Raw genomic sequence first — 16,459 nt, 5'->3', positions numbered from 1 at the left:
GAGCTGGGTACCCCTGAGGCCTCAGGGTCCAGGCTTAGAGGGCTGAGGCAGGAGCCCCAGACATGACGGGAGATGCTGCAGGCAGAGTCCCAGGGCGCGTGGCCGTGCTGTGGGGACACGGGTGGCTGGCTTGACATTTCACAAAGCGCTCACTAAACGGAAGGGGCCGGTGGCGGCCGCAACTCTGGATGGTACTGCGCGCAGCTGCCCGGGGCCTCCTCCCTACGGCCCCACGAGGGCTGTACCACTGTCCAGACAAAGAAACGGAGGGTCTGAGAGGTGAACTGAAGCCCTCAGAGCCCCTGAAACAGTGGGACACGGTCCTTCCCACCTTTACCTGAGGCCGAAGCCTGCATGGCTGTTAACCAAACCCAGAACTGTTTTTTCAAGCCAAGATTTAAATTAAGCCTGAACCTAAAAGGTGAAGCCTCTTCTATACGAAAAAAATCATCAAAGCCCTACAAAAGACAAACCGCTCCCCAGAGACGCCTGAAGTCAGAGAGGAGCCTGTCTCCTGGCCACCCCGGTCAGCCGGGGTCCCCCGAAGGCCCTGTACGGGGGGCCAGGGGCAAGGAGCCCGAGCCAGGACACCCAGGCCTCCCCGTGGGGCTCCCGGGGCCCTGGCCGCTGCCGGATCGCAGCGTTTTAGCAAAGGGTCCGCACACAGTGGACGTCTGGTGCATGCCTGCTGAAGGAGGGCCCTCTGGGCCTCAGCGTCCTCTGAGAATCCGTCATGATATCGGCACATACTTTGCCGCATCGCCTCGAGAATCGAGGGGGACGGTGTGCGTGAAGGGATGTGCCACAAAATGCCGATTCTCCCTGATCAAAGGCTCTAGAGGTTCCTTAAGAGAACGCACGGAGGCCTGGCCTCTGACTCGAAAGCTGTGGCCCACAGAGAAATACCCCAAAGGACGTGGGGCCCCAGGGGCATGATCGCGGGCGTGGCGACCAAGCCCTCTGCCCTCTGCCGATGGCCAGGTGGACACGTCCGCTACCCGAAGAGGCCGCCAGTGCACGTCTACCCGGAGGGCTGTGCGGGGTATGACCAGGCCACCTCCTTGCTGGGACACAGTCTGCATTTCCTTTTTCAGAAGACAGGGACACTAACCTGTAATAACGCCATTTTTTTCCAGAGGCTCCTGCCAGCTGACCTTGAGGGATGTGTCCAGAATCTCCGTGAAACTCAGATGTCCCACAGCTCCTGGTTCTAAAAATAAGTTAAAAACAAAGTCGCCTGTTAGCACAAGAGTCCCTTCTCTTTGGGTCAGATTTGTGTGGAAAGTTCTAACCCGGCAAGGGCAGCCCGCAGGCCAGAGCCGAAGGAATCACCAGTACAAATCCTGCGGGGGTGAGGGATTTTGAGGTGGAAGGTGTCCGGGCTCTGGGCACGTAAATTATTTTGCTCAGCTTCGTCCCAGCCACGCCGAGAACCCAAGCGACGGGCCGCGGGAGAATGCCACGCTTCACTCTCCTTCTCCTCGATCTGATCTAATGAGAACCACCAGGCTGGCTGGGTCCCGACAAGCAGCCCCAGGCACCCGGGCGTCCGGCCTGTGAGGGGCCCTGCCCTGTGCAGCCGTTCTCCTGACACCAGAGGGCCGCAGGGTGGAACAGCGGCTTAATGAGCAGCCGGCCGGACTCGAGGCCTGTCCCCGACGCAGTTCCTCACACTCTCTAGTCTTCGTTTGCTTCTCTGCACAACGGGGACAATAAAAATAACTCCCTGGGCCAGGCAAATGTGAGAATAAAGCTGAATAAAACAGGAGAGCAGCTTGCAGGGCCCTGGCACAGAAATGCTGCCTGATACCGGCCACTGTTCTCAGCTCTGCATTGTCCTAGTATCCCAACAGTCATTTGTGAGAGGCACCGGACAAGAAGTCCCGGAGCCCAGCGTGAGGTGAACAATCCACGGTCATGGACCCTCAGGGCCAGGGACTCCTCGCCCACTCTTTAGGGGCTGTGGCACGCAAGGCCCGGAGAAACAGGAGGGGAGCCGGGAGGAGCTGAGGAACCCAGTCCCCCAGCACAGGCCCCCACCCCCGGGGCGGGGGGTGGAAGGCGGTTTCTACTGAGCTCTCTGCCCCACATGGCTCCTCCAGTCAGACCCTGAACGTGCCACACTGAGATCTTTCTAGTAATAACACAGTGCAGTATGTCAAGCTTAAAATAGGAGAGCGTGAAGTCATGGGTGATGTGTGTTGGCCGTCCGGCCAGAGAGCAGAGGAGGCTTCCTTCGGAGAAGCCTCACCCCCGTGCCGGCTACAGCCAGCCTCGGTTGCAGACGGCGGATTCAGAACGCGGTGCTCGGCTGGTCCTGGACAAAGCTTCCTAACACAACTCGTAATTTAAAAAAAAAAAAAAAATGGCAACAGCCTCGGCAGATACACTTATCTGGGTGGAACTTTCAAAAGACTTTTTACGGATAAGCTCAAACACTGACAAATGCCACTCTCTGAGCAGGGAAGACGGTAAAATAGAACGGTTGTTGAAACGCGCACATCTTCCTCCAGTTCTGAGTTTCCAGAAAGACATTCTGATGGATTTCTGAACTGACTTTTTTTTTTTTTTCAATCGATAGAGCAGCAAAGAAAGCTTTTTGCTCCTTTTATATTCTCAGTGTTTCTGCTTCTTGGATTCCTGCCCAAATATGCTGTCCTCCAGCTCTGCTGGAAGCAGCTGGCAATGTCTAGGCTTAAAATTTATATTCTGTTTCCTCTTTACTGTGTTCCCCACCCTCCCCTCCCCAGCCCCCGAGTTCCCATCGCGTGGGAGCTTTGTGGAAGGGGGCCTGCTGGCTGCTGAGCTAAGGGAGGTGCCGTCAGCCAGAGAGCAAGGGAGGCTGTCCCTACGGCCCCCACGGGGCCAAGCTAGCACCCGACCGCCACCTTTCCGTGAGACAGTCCACATTCTGAACAGGAAAAACAGGCTCCTTGCCTGCCTCCCCCCCAAAAATTGAGACTCCATTAAAAAACTCTCAAAGATGGTATCACTTCCAGTTTTCTCAATTCCCAAGAAAGAAATGTCCAATTTTTCTTTTTACCTGCTAATGGTGGGTCTAAGTACATTTTGTGTTCTATTTCCTGGCCACAGAGCTTAATGGGATGTTTCCCGACCATTTCTGTCCACTAACCAGCAACAATTGGGCTTTCTTTCTTTTCTTTTTTTTTTTAAGTGAAGAATTGAGCCAGGAATTTTCTCTCTTGTTTGAAAGGAGTCATCTTCTGCCACTTTGTGGGTTTTTTTAAAAATGTTTTTAAATTTATTTTTGAGAGAGACAGAGCATGAGGGGGGAGGGGCAGAGAGAGAGGGAGACACAGAACCCAAAGCAGCTCCAGGCTCCGAGCTGTCAGCACAGAGCCCAACGCGGGGTGTGAACTTGTGAACCATGAGATCGTGACCTGAGCCAAAGTCAGATGCCCAACCGACTGAGCCCCCCAGGCACCCCCGCCACTTTGTGTTTTTAATGAATATTCTCTGAGAAGAGAGGTCTGCTACCCAGCTGGACCTGGCTGCGGCTTGAGCAGAGACAGTGCCTTGCCTCTTCTGCCAAAGAATGAAAACACGCACATAATGGAGAGCTACAAGGGGGATTCTCGTAAAGTGTTTCCCCCACTAGCTCCCCACCCCCCCCGACACTGTCTACAGACGTGAGGGGGCTGTGCTTTCCTACACGAGTGCAGAAAGTACCCTTCATCCAGGCAAGGCTGCCCTCCTTCTCTGAGACCCCACACGGGTCCCCTGCGTGCCCCCTCTGTACCCTCAGTCCCCAAACCTGCAGGTCCCGCGTGACTGGGCTAGAGTCCAGTGGCTTCCCCCTTGTCTTAACCCCCGCCCCACAATCTGCCCACCCGATCCTTAGAGTGACTTCATGTGCTTAGGTGGCTTTAACTGCCTGGGATCTTACAGCACAGACTTCTGGGGTAGAACTGATTTCAAATGTTTCCATCTGTGCTTAGACCACATATTCAGTTACCTTCCCTAACTCTTTCTCGGAAAGTAAGGTCACAAGTGCGAACTGCCAGCCCTCCCCAGTCCACTTCAGATGCCCCTCCACTGCCCATCGGCCACATGGGCCCAGATGCTCCACAGCCACTGCACACCCGGTGTGTCCCAGTCCAGCCCCGCGTCCTCACCCCAGACCGCTTTTCCACATCTTCACTGCTGGCTTCTTCATCGACAGTCACATAAACCTCAGCATGTTAGGCCATCCTGGGTGATTCTTTCCACCCCTCCATTAACGAGTCCCCCCTGTATTAATGAGCACCCAAACTCCCCATGACACGTCTTCAGGATCCATTGCCTCTTGTCTCCACAGCCTGGAGGTGGGCTCTTGTAATTTCGTGCCTTCTTCCCAGCATCCTTCACCCATACCTCCAGTCCAACCATCACAAAACCCCCAGACAGAGCTTCTAGAACTACAGATCTGTTCAAATAGCACCCCTAATGGAGAACCTCCTGTGGTTCCCCAATACCCAGAATGTCTTTGTCCAAGTGCCTGAACTTAGCGGTCGAGACTCTTCTGGGTCAGCTCCCAGCTAGTTTTCCCAGCTCATTCCTTCCCCCACCCCCGCCCCGTGCTACACTGCAGCCACACCCAACATGTCATACCCTGTCACACTTGCACACTCTCCTTACCACTGTCGGTTCTATTCCTCCTCCCTGGAGTGGCCTCAGCCATTCTCTGCGTGAAAAGCTCAGCTGTCAAACTGCCACCTCCTCCACAAGACTTACCCCACACCCCACCTATTTTCTGTCCCTCTTTGCTGGGCGGCTGCAACCCCTTCTCCAGACCTCCCTCCTCAGTGGCACTGGCCTCAGCCACGTCCCTCATGTCCTATTAGGCCGTAAGCTCCAAAGGCAGAGGCTGTGCTGACTTATCTTTGTAACCCTTGCGACACCCAGCTGGCTACCTCGCACAGGGCGGGCATTCCACAGACACGTGAATGTTAAGTGTGCAGACTTGTTTCTGTGTGGGACAGATGGATGAATGAACCAGTCAATCAGCATTTAATTATGATATAATTACAGTAGGAACAAGACTTGATGAGATAGGCACACATCCTTTTTTTAAATGAAAGAGCTAAATGCGATCAATGTTCTCCTTTAATCCTAAACTCTGAGGGCGGGGGAGGGGCTGCATAACATTCGCAGCTGAAAAGCAGGTTCCACAAAAGAATGCACATTATTCTTTCCAAGCACTTGCGATGAAACATTTACCAAGACTGACCGTGTGCTGTGCCATAAAGCAAACTTCAATGAATTTAAAGGAATTGAAACTGTACAAAGTGTGCTCTCTGACCATAATGGAATCTAGCTAGAAATCAGTAGTAGAAAGGCAACAGGAAAATCTCCAAACACAAGGAAACTAAATAGTACACTTCTAAATAATTCGTGGGCCAAAGAGGAAGTCTCAAAAGGAATAAAAATACATAGAACTGAATGAAAATGAAACACACTATAGCAAAATATGAACACGATATATCAAAGTATGTGGGATGCAGCTAAAGCAGCGTGGGGAGGAAAATTTATAGCACCAACTGTTTATAATAGAAATGAGTTTAAATCCATAGTTTAAGTACCCACATCAAGAAATTTAAAAAAAAGATCAAAAAATAAACCCAAAGCAAGCAGAAGGAAGGAAATATTAGCAGCAGAAATCAACGAAACCAAAAATAGGAAAACATTAGAGAAAACTCGATGAAACAAGAAGTTGGTTCCTCAAGGAAAAAATCAACAAAATTGATAAATCTCTAGGAAGAATGACAGAAATATAAAAGGAGAACACCGCTATCATAAATGAACAAGGAACACAATGATATATCCTGCAGCCATGGAAGAAGGGACTACCGCCAGGAGTGTGACATCCACACACGTGAAAATCACAGATACTGACACCAAGCCAAGATTAAACAGACGACTGAACAGTAGTATAACCATGGGAGAAACTGAAACGCTCCCCCAAAAGAAATTTCTAGGCCCAGAGGATTTCACTGGAAAATGCTACCAAACATTTAAAGAAGGATTGACACCAATTTTATGCAATTGCTTCTAGAAAGTGGAAGAGGGGGAGAACACAACCAAATTTATTTCATGAGGCCCACATTTCCCTGACACCAAAACCAGGCAGACATTAAGTACAGGAAAATAAAACTGCAGACCAGTATCTCTCATCAACTTGGATGCAAAAACATCACCCACAAAGTATCAGCAAACAGAATCCAACAACATAAAAAATAATTACAAACTGTGACCAAGTGGGATTTACTCCAAGTGTGCAAGCGTGGCTCAACATTTGCAAATCAATCCACCGTTATCTGTCCACTCGCTGAAAAGACAAATCCCATAATCCTATCACTCCATGCAGTCAAGGCACCTGCAGAATTGAACCGGCAAGGTAGTCACAGTCACAGGGTGGAGCGAGAGCCCGGTTATGAAGAGTGTGACAGGTTAGGGGCCCACGTAATCGTTTACCTGGGAAGGAAATGAGCTCACTGGGAGCTCAGTGGGTCAGGGCAGTCAGGGAGGGATGAGGGAGATCTGAGAAATGGTCAGACTCTTCACCCTCCGAGAGAAGAACTGGGGTGTGAACAGGATTCTGAGATGGAAGCTAGGAGGAGGAAGCTCATTTTGGATGGCCTTGACCCCTATAAATGCTGCCTCTGAGAACTGCAGAGGCTGAGGTCACAAGGAGCAGGGAGGTCAGAACCCCACCGCCACAATGCCCATCGGGGTCATCGGTGGAATAGGGGGCCGGCCACACCCTGAGCTGGAGGACAGACGAGTGGCAGCCCTGGGTGACACTGTCTTAAATGTCTACTAATTTCAACTGTCCTTATAAGCAGAGGACACACTCACTGTAGAAATGAGATATGTGGCAAAATCCAAACAAAAATGTAAAATAAACTCCTAATCACACCACATAGAGATAATAACCGTCAAAAATGTGACATATTGGGTGGCTCAGTCTGTTAAGTGTCCCACTTCAGCTCAGGTCACGATCTCGCGGTCCGTGAGTTCGAGCCCCACGTCGGGCTCTGTGCTGACACCTCAGAGCCTGGAGCCTGCTTCGGATTCTGTGTCTCCCTTCTCTCTGACCCTCCCCCGTTCATGCTCTGTCTCTCTCTGTCTCAAAAATAAATAAAACATAAAAAAAAAATGTGACGTATTTTCTTCAAGGTCTTTTCTTATCTCATGGAGTTTTATACAAGTTTTATACAATGTTTTTATAAAATTTGGATCTCATACAGTTTTGTATATTATTTTTTCACTTATCATTAGATCATGACCATTTTCTCTAGAAATTTTTTTTAATACTGACGAAATATTTAGTATAATATCATTCCATAAGTTTTTCAATTACACCCCTCTGGAATATCTGAATGTTTTTCTTCTTCTTCTTTTTTTTTTTTTTTTTTGCAGTTGCAAATAACTGCAGTGAGCCTCCCTATGTCGGTGTCTTTGTGCACACGTGTGGTCATTTTCTCAGGTGACTTCTCCATATAATGCCTTCCGCAGTGTCATCTGGTCTGAGGACAGAGCAGGAGCTGGTGTGAACTGACTAGATAGAGACAAAACCGAGTCAAGGCGCTCAGAGGGGCCCAGGGTGAGATGCCCCGGGGAGGCCTGGCAGGGCATTCTAGAAGATAAGGGGGTTGGAAGTTGAGATCTGGGGGAAGAGAGGACCAGCAAGATGAAAGGCTGACCACAGGGCTGAGACCAGACTGTTTCTTTTTCCCTCTGAGCTCTGTCCGCCTGCCAGGCTTCCAATCCCAGGGACCGCCTTCCACCACTCATTACCATTACTTTCCACTGACTATCTCCCTAGAGCACACGCACCCCGAACACTGAGGACGTGGAGGTTCCTGACGACCCTCCGCGGGCCCCGCCCAGCGCTGGAGGAGACAGCGGTTGGGCCTCCTGGAGGGCTGACTTTGGCTGCTGGTGCAACCACAACAGATGGGTACTCACTGTCCTCATGAGTCCGTACGAGCTGAGGCGTGCTTGGAGGCCCGTCCCCTGGAGTGGTGAAACACAGGACTGACGTGAAGTAGGCAGTGAACTTCTTCAGGTTCGTTATATACCCGTGGTGGGCTCCATGGAAATCTGGCGCAATGGTGACCACAGTGATGGCCTCCGGGATCTCTGCGGGCCATGCCAGAAGCTGGGACGGGACAGGGTGAGAAAGAAATCCTTTTTAATTGTATGTCTTCATTCTCAAGTCTGTATCAGAATCTTATTTTGTGGTTGACGTAACTTCAAAGAAAGTCACGTCACCATCAAGAAACTCTGTAAGTCTAACGTTTTAGAGTCCCACTTAAACATACTGACTTTAAGAGACATCTCGTAGATTGTTGAGATCATATATTTGTATGTATTTGATACATGTCCATATAAATAAAATCTCTACTTTAACTCAATTTGAAATAACCGACATTCCTCAAACTTTCACTTACGCTTCACTTAAAGATGATGCGGGATGTACGTGTTTTCAGACGCTAAGCAATAAAGACGACACCATCTTTCTTCAACTTAATCAGTACAACGAGACACGGAAACAAATATTATTTCCAGATAGTCACCTACTCTGGCTCAAAAAGAAGCCCCCTGATTCAATAGGAATGAATCTTAATTATTTGTGATTTATGTCACACTGCTTTTCTGAAAAGAATTTTAGGAGGTTGATTACAGTTTTAAAGAAAAATAGTGCATCTACATATTCTAAGGGATGTTGTTTTCACATGCGGGCAACATCATGTATGAGTGGGACTTCTAATTCCTGTGACGCCAAACATTTGCAGGGCTAATTAGGTCTGAAGGCTGACCTGCCTCAGGGCACAAAGCGTATTTATAGAGATCAAACCGACGTCGAGCCATCGAATGAACGCTCTGGTGTTGCCAATAAGACCTGACAGGAAAGCCAAGGAGGCAAAATCATCTTGGTTGATCTGATCATTATGATTTTCTTTCAAAAAAGCTTCTGACTGTAGATTCTTCTGGGGAATCAAAAAGAAAAGAAAAGAAGAGAAAAAAGAAAAGAAAAAAAGAAAAAAAAGAAGAAAAGGCAGGACAAATTTCTAGCTACATCTGCCACGTAGTGAAAACCAAAAAGTGTTTTTGTAAGTTGAATCCAAATGGGGAAAAAAAGGGAACCATGTGTCTAAGGAACTAATACCCTCCGAATCTGAAATTACCAAGAATTCGAGTGGACTAGGTGGAGTCCCTTCCCCATGAAGATCTTCTGTAAGTCTACCTTCTAATGCAGAACATCTGTGAATACGTTGTAGGTAAAATTAACACAGGACCCCGGGCCAGCTAGAAGCTGATCTAGTCGGCAAGATGAACTATACTTTGGGAAGTTATGTCCAAATACACCTGTGAAGGTAATATATTCTGGTAGCTAAGGACAGAAGGAGGTTGGATGGTGGGGATCGGTCTGTGTCTCTACTTCAGTCCAGGTAGGTGTCCTAAATTCTCTGGTCTCGGTTCTATAAACAGAACTCTCCCTTAAATCCAGAGGGGGAAGGAATAAATGCCCTTACTTGATAGAAATATCATTCACTTGCGTCCAGTGCCCTTTGTTCTTCTGAGAGGACTCCTTGCCGGGAAGAAGTGGTTTGTACAAATGCTGATTCTAATCAATCGAGATAGGTTTTCCACTGGTAATTTTAAAACGAATGGCTTTTCTCAAAAGAAATTACTCTGTTGCATCTGAAACGTCCTCTTGAAAACTAACAATTTGAGTTCCTGAACCAGTAGAAGTGATAAGACCTTGGATAAATGCTGACCACCCCCCAGCCCCGACCAAGGTCGACATACACTGTAGCTTGGTGCAATGGGTTCTTGATGAGACGAGGGGTGGGCAGCCCACAAGACCATAACACAGCACGACAGCCACCCAGGGTTCTGAGCTAGGTCCGGGTACCTTGTATCCCTGGTTGATGCCATTGATGAACTGCTGAGGTGGAGGGTTCCACAGGAACTGGATGGTTGTGGAATTCACAGCGTCCGTCTGCACATTCTGGGGGGGTGCGGTAGGCACTGTTCCCGGGCGGTCGTGGAGGACAGCAGGGCAAACAGCAGGAGCACAGTAGGGAGAAGAGAAGAGAAAGACACCCTGAGCTGCCGTTCATGATTCACAGGCAATTACGCCATCGAGAAGAGTGAAGTGTGATGAATGTTTTTGGAGGCTAATAGTGGCATCACAAAGAAAAAGAACTAGGCTATTTCTCATTTTCTTCTGGAGAATTCTTTAAGGCATAGGCGGAGAAGTGGACTGGATCATCTCATTCCACGGGTGACGCTTTCCCAGGAATCCCGAGATAAATAGCTAATGAAAGCTTTCTCTGGTTTCTTTTTTGGTTACTTGGCATGTGAGACTCAGGCAAGGTTTCATCTAGAAGCCTCTCCCCCTTTAGACACCACTATGTTTCAAGCCCATTTATCCTTCGTATCGAAAAAAAAAAAAGGCATCCCTTCCCATATGGATTATTCATTCATTTGGAGGCTAAATCTCTCTTGGTCTGTTACGGGACCACCATTTTTAAGATTTTCCACTCTTGCTGTCTTTCTGTTATTGACCAGCTATATATGTGCCAAATGGCCTGCCTTCCAGGAAGTCACATTCTAGGGGAGATACTCATTTGACGGATACAGGCAAATCGCTCCCTGGAGCAGGAGACTCACGGGGCAGACTCCGTCCTAGGAAAGCTCGGAAGCCTTCAAGTCAGGAGGCATCTGGACTAGGTCCAAAAGGACGGGCCTTGAGAAAGGCACTCTCCACCTGGAAAGTGGAGCACGCAAGGCCTGGTGTTTATGAAATCTCTGGTGCACTGTGAGAAAACAGTGAGCGTGGTGAAACATGGGGTGCACAGGGGCAGTGTGGCTGAGGAAGTGGATTAGGTTGCTTTGGGCATCGCCTCCTGTGCCGAACCCAGTGGTTGATCACATATACAGTAGGCAATGGGGGAATCAGAAGTGTTGTGGAAAAGGCAGTGATGTGACCTGGCGAGCCGGTGGAGGATGAGAACCCCAGCGGCCTCGAAGGAGGGGACTAGCACCCGGGGGGTGACATCCAACTTTCTGCAAAGGAAGGTTGCTTGTTTCAGAAACAAGACACAGAAACTGAAAGGATCTTTTGGCTCAAGGTAAAGAAACAGAGACCACAGTCTCCTGGCCCAGAACATGTGGGAACAGAGCATGGTCCTGTTGAAAGATCATCGTGATCTCTCATTATTCTCCTCTTGGAAGGCTCATCTCGTTAGGCAGAAATAAAAACGCATAAAATTTGCCCAAGCCCCTCAACTGGGCTCTACAAGTCACACTCTCTTCCCATCTGCTCCGGACCCTGGCTGCGCTAGACCTCAGACCCTCCCTCCACCAGCCACCGAGTCCACGGTCCCGTTCCCCACTCAGCATTTGTGGATTAAAAGTGCCCAGGGGGGTCGCGGTGCCTAGGAAGCAGAAAGCTGGGAAGAACCTCACACCCAGGAATAAGAAAAAGCTGAACTAACTACAAAATCTTAACTTTCCTTGAGCCCACAGAAAGCCGAGGTCGACAGGACAACCCGGTGGTCTGGAACGTTAAGAAAAGACGGGCTTCTTGACGGGTCAGAGCGTGAGGGCCGGCTCACCGGTGACACAGCAGGGCAGCACCATCGGGGACACCGTACAGCCGGGTAAGGGAAACTCAGCTAAACTTCCTAATGAGTCGCCAGCGGCCAGAGGACGGAGGGCTTGGCTGGTGCCGATGCTCAGACAAGTTCAATACGGACAGACAGATACACGAAGGAGAGAATTGCAACGGCCTTCTCGTGAGCCGGAAGGCAATGGAGTATGATATGTTTAAAGTACCGATGGCGGGGCGCCTGGGTGGCGCAGTCGGTTAAGCGTCCGACTTCAGCCAGGTCACGATCTCGCGGTCCGTGAGTTCGAGCCCCGCGTCGGGCTCTGGGCTGATGGCTCAGAGCCTGGAGCCCGTTTCCGATTCTATGTCTCCCTCTCTCTCTGCCCCTCTCCCGTTCATGCTCTGTCTCTCTCTGTCCCAAAAATAAATAAACGTTGAAAAAAAAAATAAAGTACCGATGGGAAAACCTATCGTCCCGGGGTTCTTGTCCTGTGGAAGCATCATAAAGATGTCTTCCGGAAGACGAAAACGGAGAGAATTCATTACTAGCAGACCCGGACTACGAGAGATGCTGGGGGAATGTGCTGTCCAGCGGACACCCAAACCGCACGTCTACGCGGAGAAATGATTTCCAGACACGGTTCAAATGAAGGTAGATCTATTTCTTTCCTTGTTTTGACTCACTCTCAAACAGAGTTGACTGTTTAAAGCTACAAGAGCCGCGTGTTCTCGGGACTTGTAACGTGGGTAAGAGTGAAGTGAACGGCCCCGACGGCACGAAAGGTGGGAGGGTGGCGCCGGAAGCATCCGTTGGTGAAGTTCTCACGTTATGCACGGGCCGCACTTCAAGAGAAGCTGTAATTCACTAAGGATATAGATTTTAAATTCCAGAGCAATCACTATGTGAGTTTGAAAAGAGATACAGAACAAGACAAGAGGGGGAAAATAATGTAGATACAAAAACAGCTAATGAATCCCAGAGCAGGCAGGCAAAAGAAATAGAAAAGGAGGAAATAGAAAGAGGGGACACGTAGAAAACAGTTGGCAGGGGATAGATTCTAATCTCACCTGCTGAGAGTCCCATAAAATGTCAACAGTCTGTACGGAGGGACAAAGGACAGACTCCCAGATGGGTGAGGAGGAGGGAAGAAAAGGAGTGGCTGGGAGGAGAAGAGCACCGAGCGACGGCGCTTTTCTCCCAGAAGCCGCGCTCTCTGGACGCAGGCTCAGTGCTGAGGTTTCGTGGACCGAGACTCCATACAGCCTTCCTGTCCAACACTGTGATGTTCTCTAGAACGTAACACTTGGAAAGAACTGGGATTTTGCATAAATTAAATGAGCAATGAGTTCCTGGTGTCCTCAGAGGACATCTTGCGTCTTTGCAGTGCTTTGGGGACAACATGATCATCGCCCCGAGAGGCTCAGGCTTTCCTGGTTTGGGCTGGTCACCCCAAGGTCAGCGTGTCTCTGGGGTCCACCGTGGTCTCACCACCACGGGCCCCGGGGGCCCTGGGGTGACCCGATCAAGGACGCGGTTCTGTCTTGCCCAGGCTCTCTCACCTGGAGTCACGCGAAGTCAGGAGGTAAGGATGGCTCGTGCCACACCCTTGCACCGAAGCTCACGGAGCCGGACGCCCTTTCCACCCCAAAGTCACGGGACGGAGATTCTGGAGCCTCAGGTTCCTTCTTCTCGCCCACCCCGGGCTCCATCCACAAACTCAGCAGTTCTCCTGGGCATCCATAGGCTCCCTGCCGCCCTAGTTACTGTCGCCGGAAATGCCTCACACGTTCATGGAAAGTAAAATAAAAAATCCTCTCAAGTGAGAGAAAGAGCTACAGCCAGAAAATCTTTCTCGACACAGCTTCCAATAGAGGCTGAAAGACCTTCCGGGTGGAGGGCGGAGGGCGGCGGCTGGGACCTGTCTGCAGGCTTCACAGGAGATCTGAGGGGAGCTGTGGCCTCCCACTGCTCCCAATAAGGCCTCAGGGGCATTTTCTCCCCAGATAATTAGCATGTGAAGTGTCCTTCTTTCCTGTCCCTAACTGCAGGCCTTGAAGAGGTTTGGTAAAGTGACAAGTGTGGTTTTCCACACTTCTTTTTCTTTTGTGGTTTTCCTTGCTTAAAAAAAAAAATACATTTTCTCTAGATGATTTCCCCAGCACTGAACCCAGTATGTTCTCAGTCTTCAATTCAACACGGCTTCAAGCTGTTCAGCACTGTCTCGATTCTCACAGCCAAGGACGAGGATCTCTGTCGTGAGCACCCAGCACCCAAGGGCACCGAACGACTCCGGCATGTGAAACAAAAAACCACAGGAGTTTTAGAAACAGGAATTTATCCGCTATGGAAAAGTCTGTGGTGGGATAACGCAATGGCGGGATGGGGGGGGGGGGGGTATGGTTCTTGGAGTGGGCCAGCAGGAGGCGCGGCAGGGCCCGTCAGGCGCCTGGGATGGGCCACACCAGCGCCCAGGTTACTGCCGTCCGTCAATTTTTCAGAGTGGCAAACTGCGGTCTGCAGCCACTGAAACACTTACAACTGTTGAATTACACTCGAAAACTATACCCATGTATGCATTGCACGTCGCTAAGTGAAAAAAGCCGGTCTGAAGAGGCCACATACTGTGTGGTTTCAACCGCGTGACATTCTGGAAAAGGCAAAACCACGGAGGCAGTCAGGTCGGCGCTTGTCAGAGGGGAGGGAGGGATGTGAAGAAAGTGGAGCACAGAGGATTTTTAGGGCAAGGAAACCACTCTGTGTGAGGTTGTAACGGACACGGGTCACTATACTGTCATCAAAACCCATAGAGTGTATGCATCGAGAGTGAACCCTAATGTGAACTCTGGGTTGTGGGCGAGTGATTGTCAGTGAAGTTCACTGACTCACAAATGCACCACCCTGGGTTAATCTTAAAGAAATTTCCTTCTCCCTCCTTCCCTTCCTTTCTTCCTGGTTAGTCATGTAAATTCAGCAAGAGTGGATTCTTGATGGATTTCAAAATGAGTCTACTAATTTTAGAAATCGAAAAATGTTTTAAAATAATAAGCTATATAAATAAATCAACTCATTAAAGAAGACTACAGAGTTTTACTGCTCCAAGTAATTGACTTTTTGAAATATTTGGGATAGAATACACAGTTAATATTTATATGTCATGAGTTTTTCAGATTTTTAGTTCTTTAATCAAATAGAAATGAATGTCAATACTGCCTATGCAGGCTTTTTTTTTTTTTTTTTGATTTTTCAACTCAGTTCATTTGCAAACATTCCTAAGAATGCATGTAACAAAACTTTTATGAAAAGTTGATTTCTGAAGTCATTAAGACCTACAGTCCATTTTATGTACTTTATATTTAAGTATATAATATTTATTACAATTGTTCACATCTATATCATTAACACTATTTTATATTTACAGAGACATACTTCCCCAGCATAACGAACAACTTTCTGGTTAATGGGAGTCATTAGGTCCACCTACTCCGAAAGTAAAAGAACTTTCTACCCGAGGAATGTCATGGCAATGATTGGAAATTGAGATGTGTGCTGGGATAATCTCCTTCTTCAGCCGAAATTTAGTACGTGATGGGAAAGGAATGTGATGAAGTGACAATACCAGGCAGACTGCAGCAACCCCTTTCCCCAAAGCACTGACCTTACACAGAAAAGATCACAAGTGGGAAATTGCCTGTAGCTACACAATGGGAAGGAAGGGTATTTATGAGTTTGGTTGCAACCGTATCAGATCAAGTTCAAGAAGCTGGTTACGTCGTCCCGCACTTGAGAGCGAAAGCCAACAATTCTCCTGCAACCCCAGAATCACTCTTCTTGCCAGACTGAGTGCAAACTGTCCGCAACGAGTCTGAGACCGATGATGCACGGGGGACAGGAAAGGTTCTGTTCTTGAATGGCACTGTGAGAAGCCGTGGATGATATGTCGGATGACCCAGAGAGAGACAAACTTACTCCAGAACATTATTAAAGCAAAACGTCCCGAGTGACTCCTTCAAAAGAGATGGGTAGAACGTTACTTTGTTCTAAAAATACATACTCGAGTTAGATTGAGTGTCCCTGTTTGTGAAGAAGCATTCCCTGTATTAAGCGTTATGGGAGCTCAGAGGATACACCTAGAAGGAGGTGAGGAAGTGAGGACAGCTCACGAGAAGATGCTCTTCGAGATGGCGGCTAGTGAGGCCTCGGCTGATCTAAGCTGTTGTCCCAAACTGAGGCCAAGGGACTAGGCTTTCCCATGCCCAGAGCATCGAGCCATTAGCCCCAGGCTGACCATGGGAGGGGGGTCCTCTTGAGTGAAGCAGTGGGCAGTTCCAGGAGGGTCACAGCAGTGAGCCCTGAGCCCGTTGGGTGCCGGCACTGGTGACAGGCGTGTCCCCCACAGGAAGTGATCTGGGCGGGGGGCACCACAGTATACCGCACACATAGCAGACATGCTAGGAAGGACGGAATGGTCACAGTTAAATGGATGCTAGGAATAAATGTGCATTTATATGTATCAAAGAACACATTTGTAAGCGATGTATACCAAAGCCAAAAGAAGGGTATAAAGATTTTACTGCAAAATTCAATCTGAAAAGCCTGAGATTCCAGAAATCCGTTGTTTCATTCACAGAGAAATTCTCCTCTGTAAGTGGTGGCCTGTAGGCCCCCCCGAATGCCGCATTGAACGACGCTGTCAGAATGGTAAATCTAATAAAATTCAAGCATGCTACAGTCCCACCTTTTTTTTGTCGTTGCTTTGTGAAAGAAAAAAAATGGCATCCCTTTCGACAGAAGCTTTCCTTTCGAGGGATTCAAGATAACGCTACACGTCAGGC

The 16,459-nt window shown here is 49.0% G+C and overlaps 1 protein-coding gene across 2 annotated transcripts in view; it reads right to left on the bottom strand.

The window, feature by feature from the left end:
* Positions 1-16,459, bottom strand: part of SDK1 (sidekick cell adhesion molecule 1) — a 553,233-nt gene that overhangs the window by 144,897 nt on the left and 391,877 nt on the right. For both annotated transcript variants that reach the window (XM_045047350.1, XM_045047351.1), the window contains exons 18-20: positions 9,926-10,041; positions 7,972-8,164; positions 1,112-1,210 (exon numbers count right to left, since the gene is read on the bottom strand). In XM_045047350.1, coding sequence (XP_044903285.1) covers positions 1,112-1,210; positions 7,972-8,164; positions 9,926-10,041 — 408 coding nt within the window. The remainder of the gene's footprint in view (positions 1-1,111; positions 1,211-7,971; positions 8,165-9,925; positions 10,042-16,459) is intronic.

This window comes from Felis catus, chromosome E3 (assembly GCF_018350175.1).
Source record: "Felis catus isolate Fca126 chromosome E3, F.catus_Fca126_mat1.0, whole genome shotgun sequence".
In the NCBI taxonomy this organism is placed as follows: Eukaryota; Metazoa; Chordata; class Mammalia; order Carnivora; family Felidae; genus Felis; species Felis catus.
Note: the sequence above shows the minus strand (reverse complement) of the source record. Positions and strands in the feature narration are given on the sequence as shown.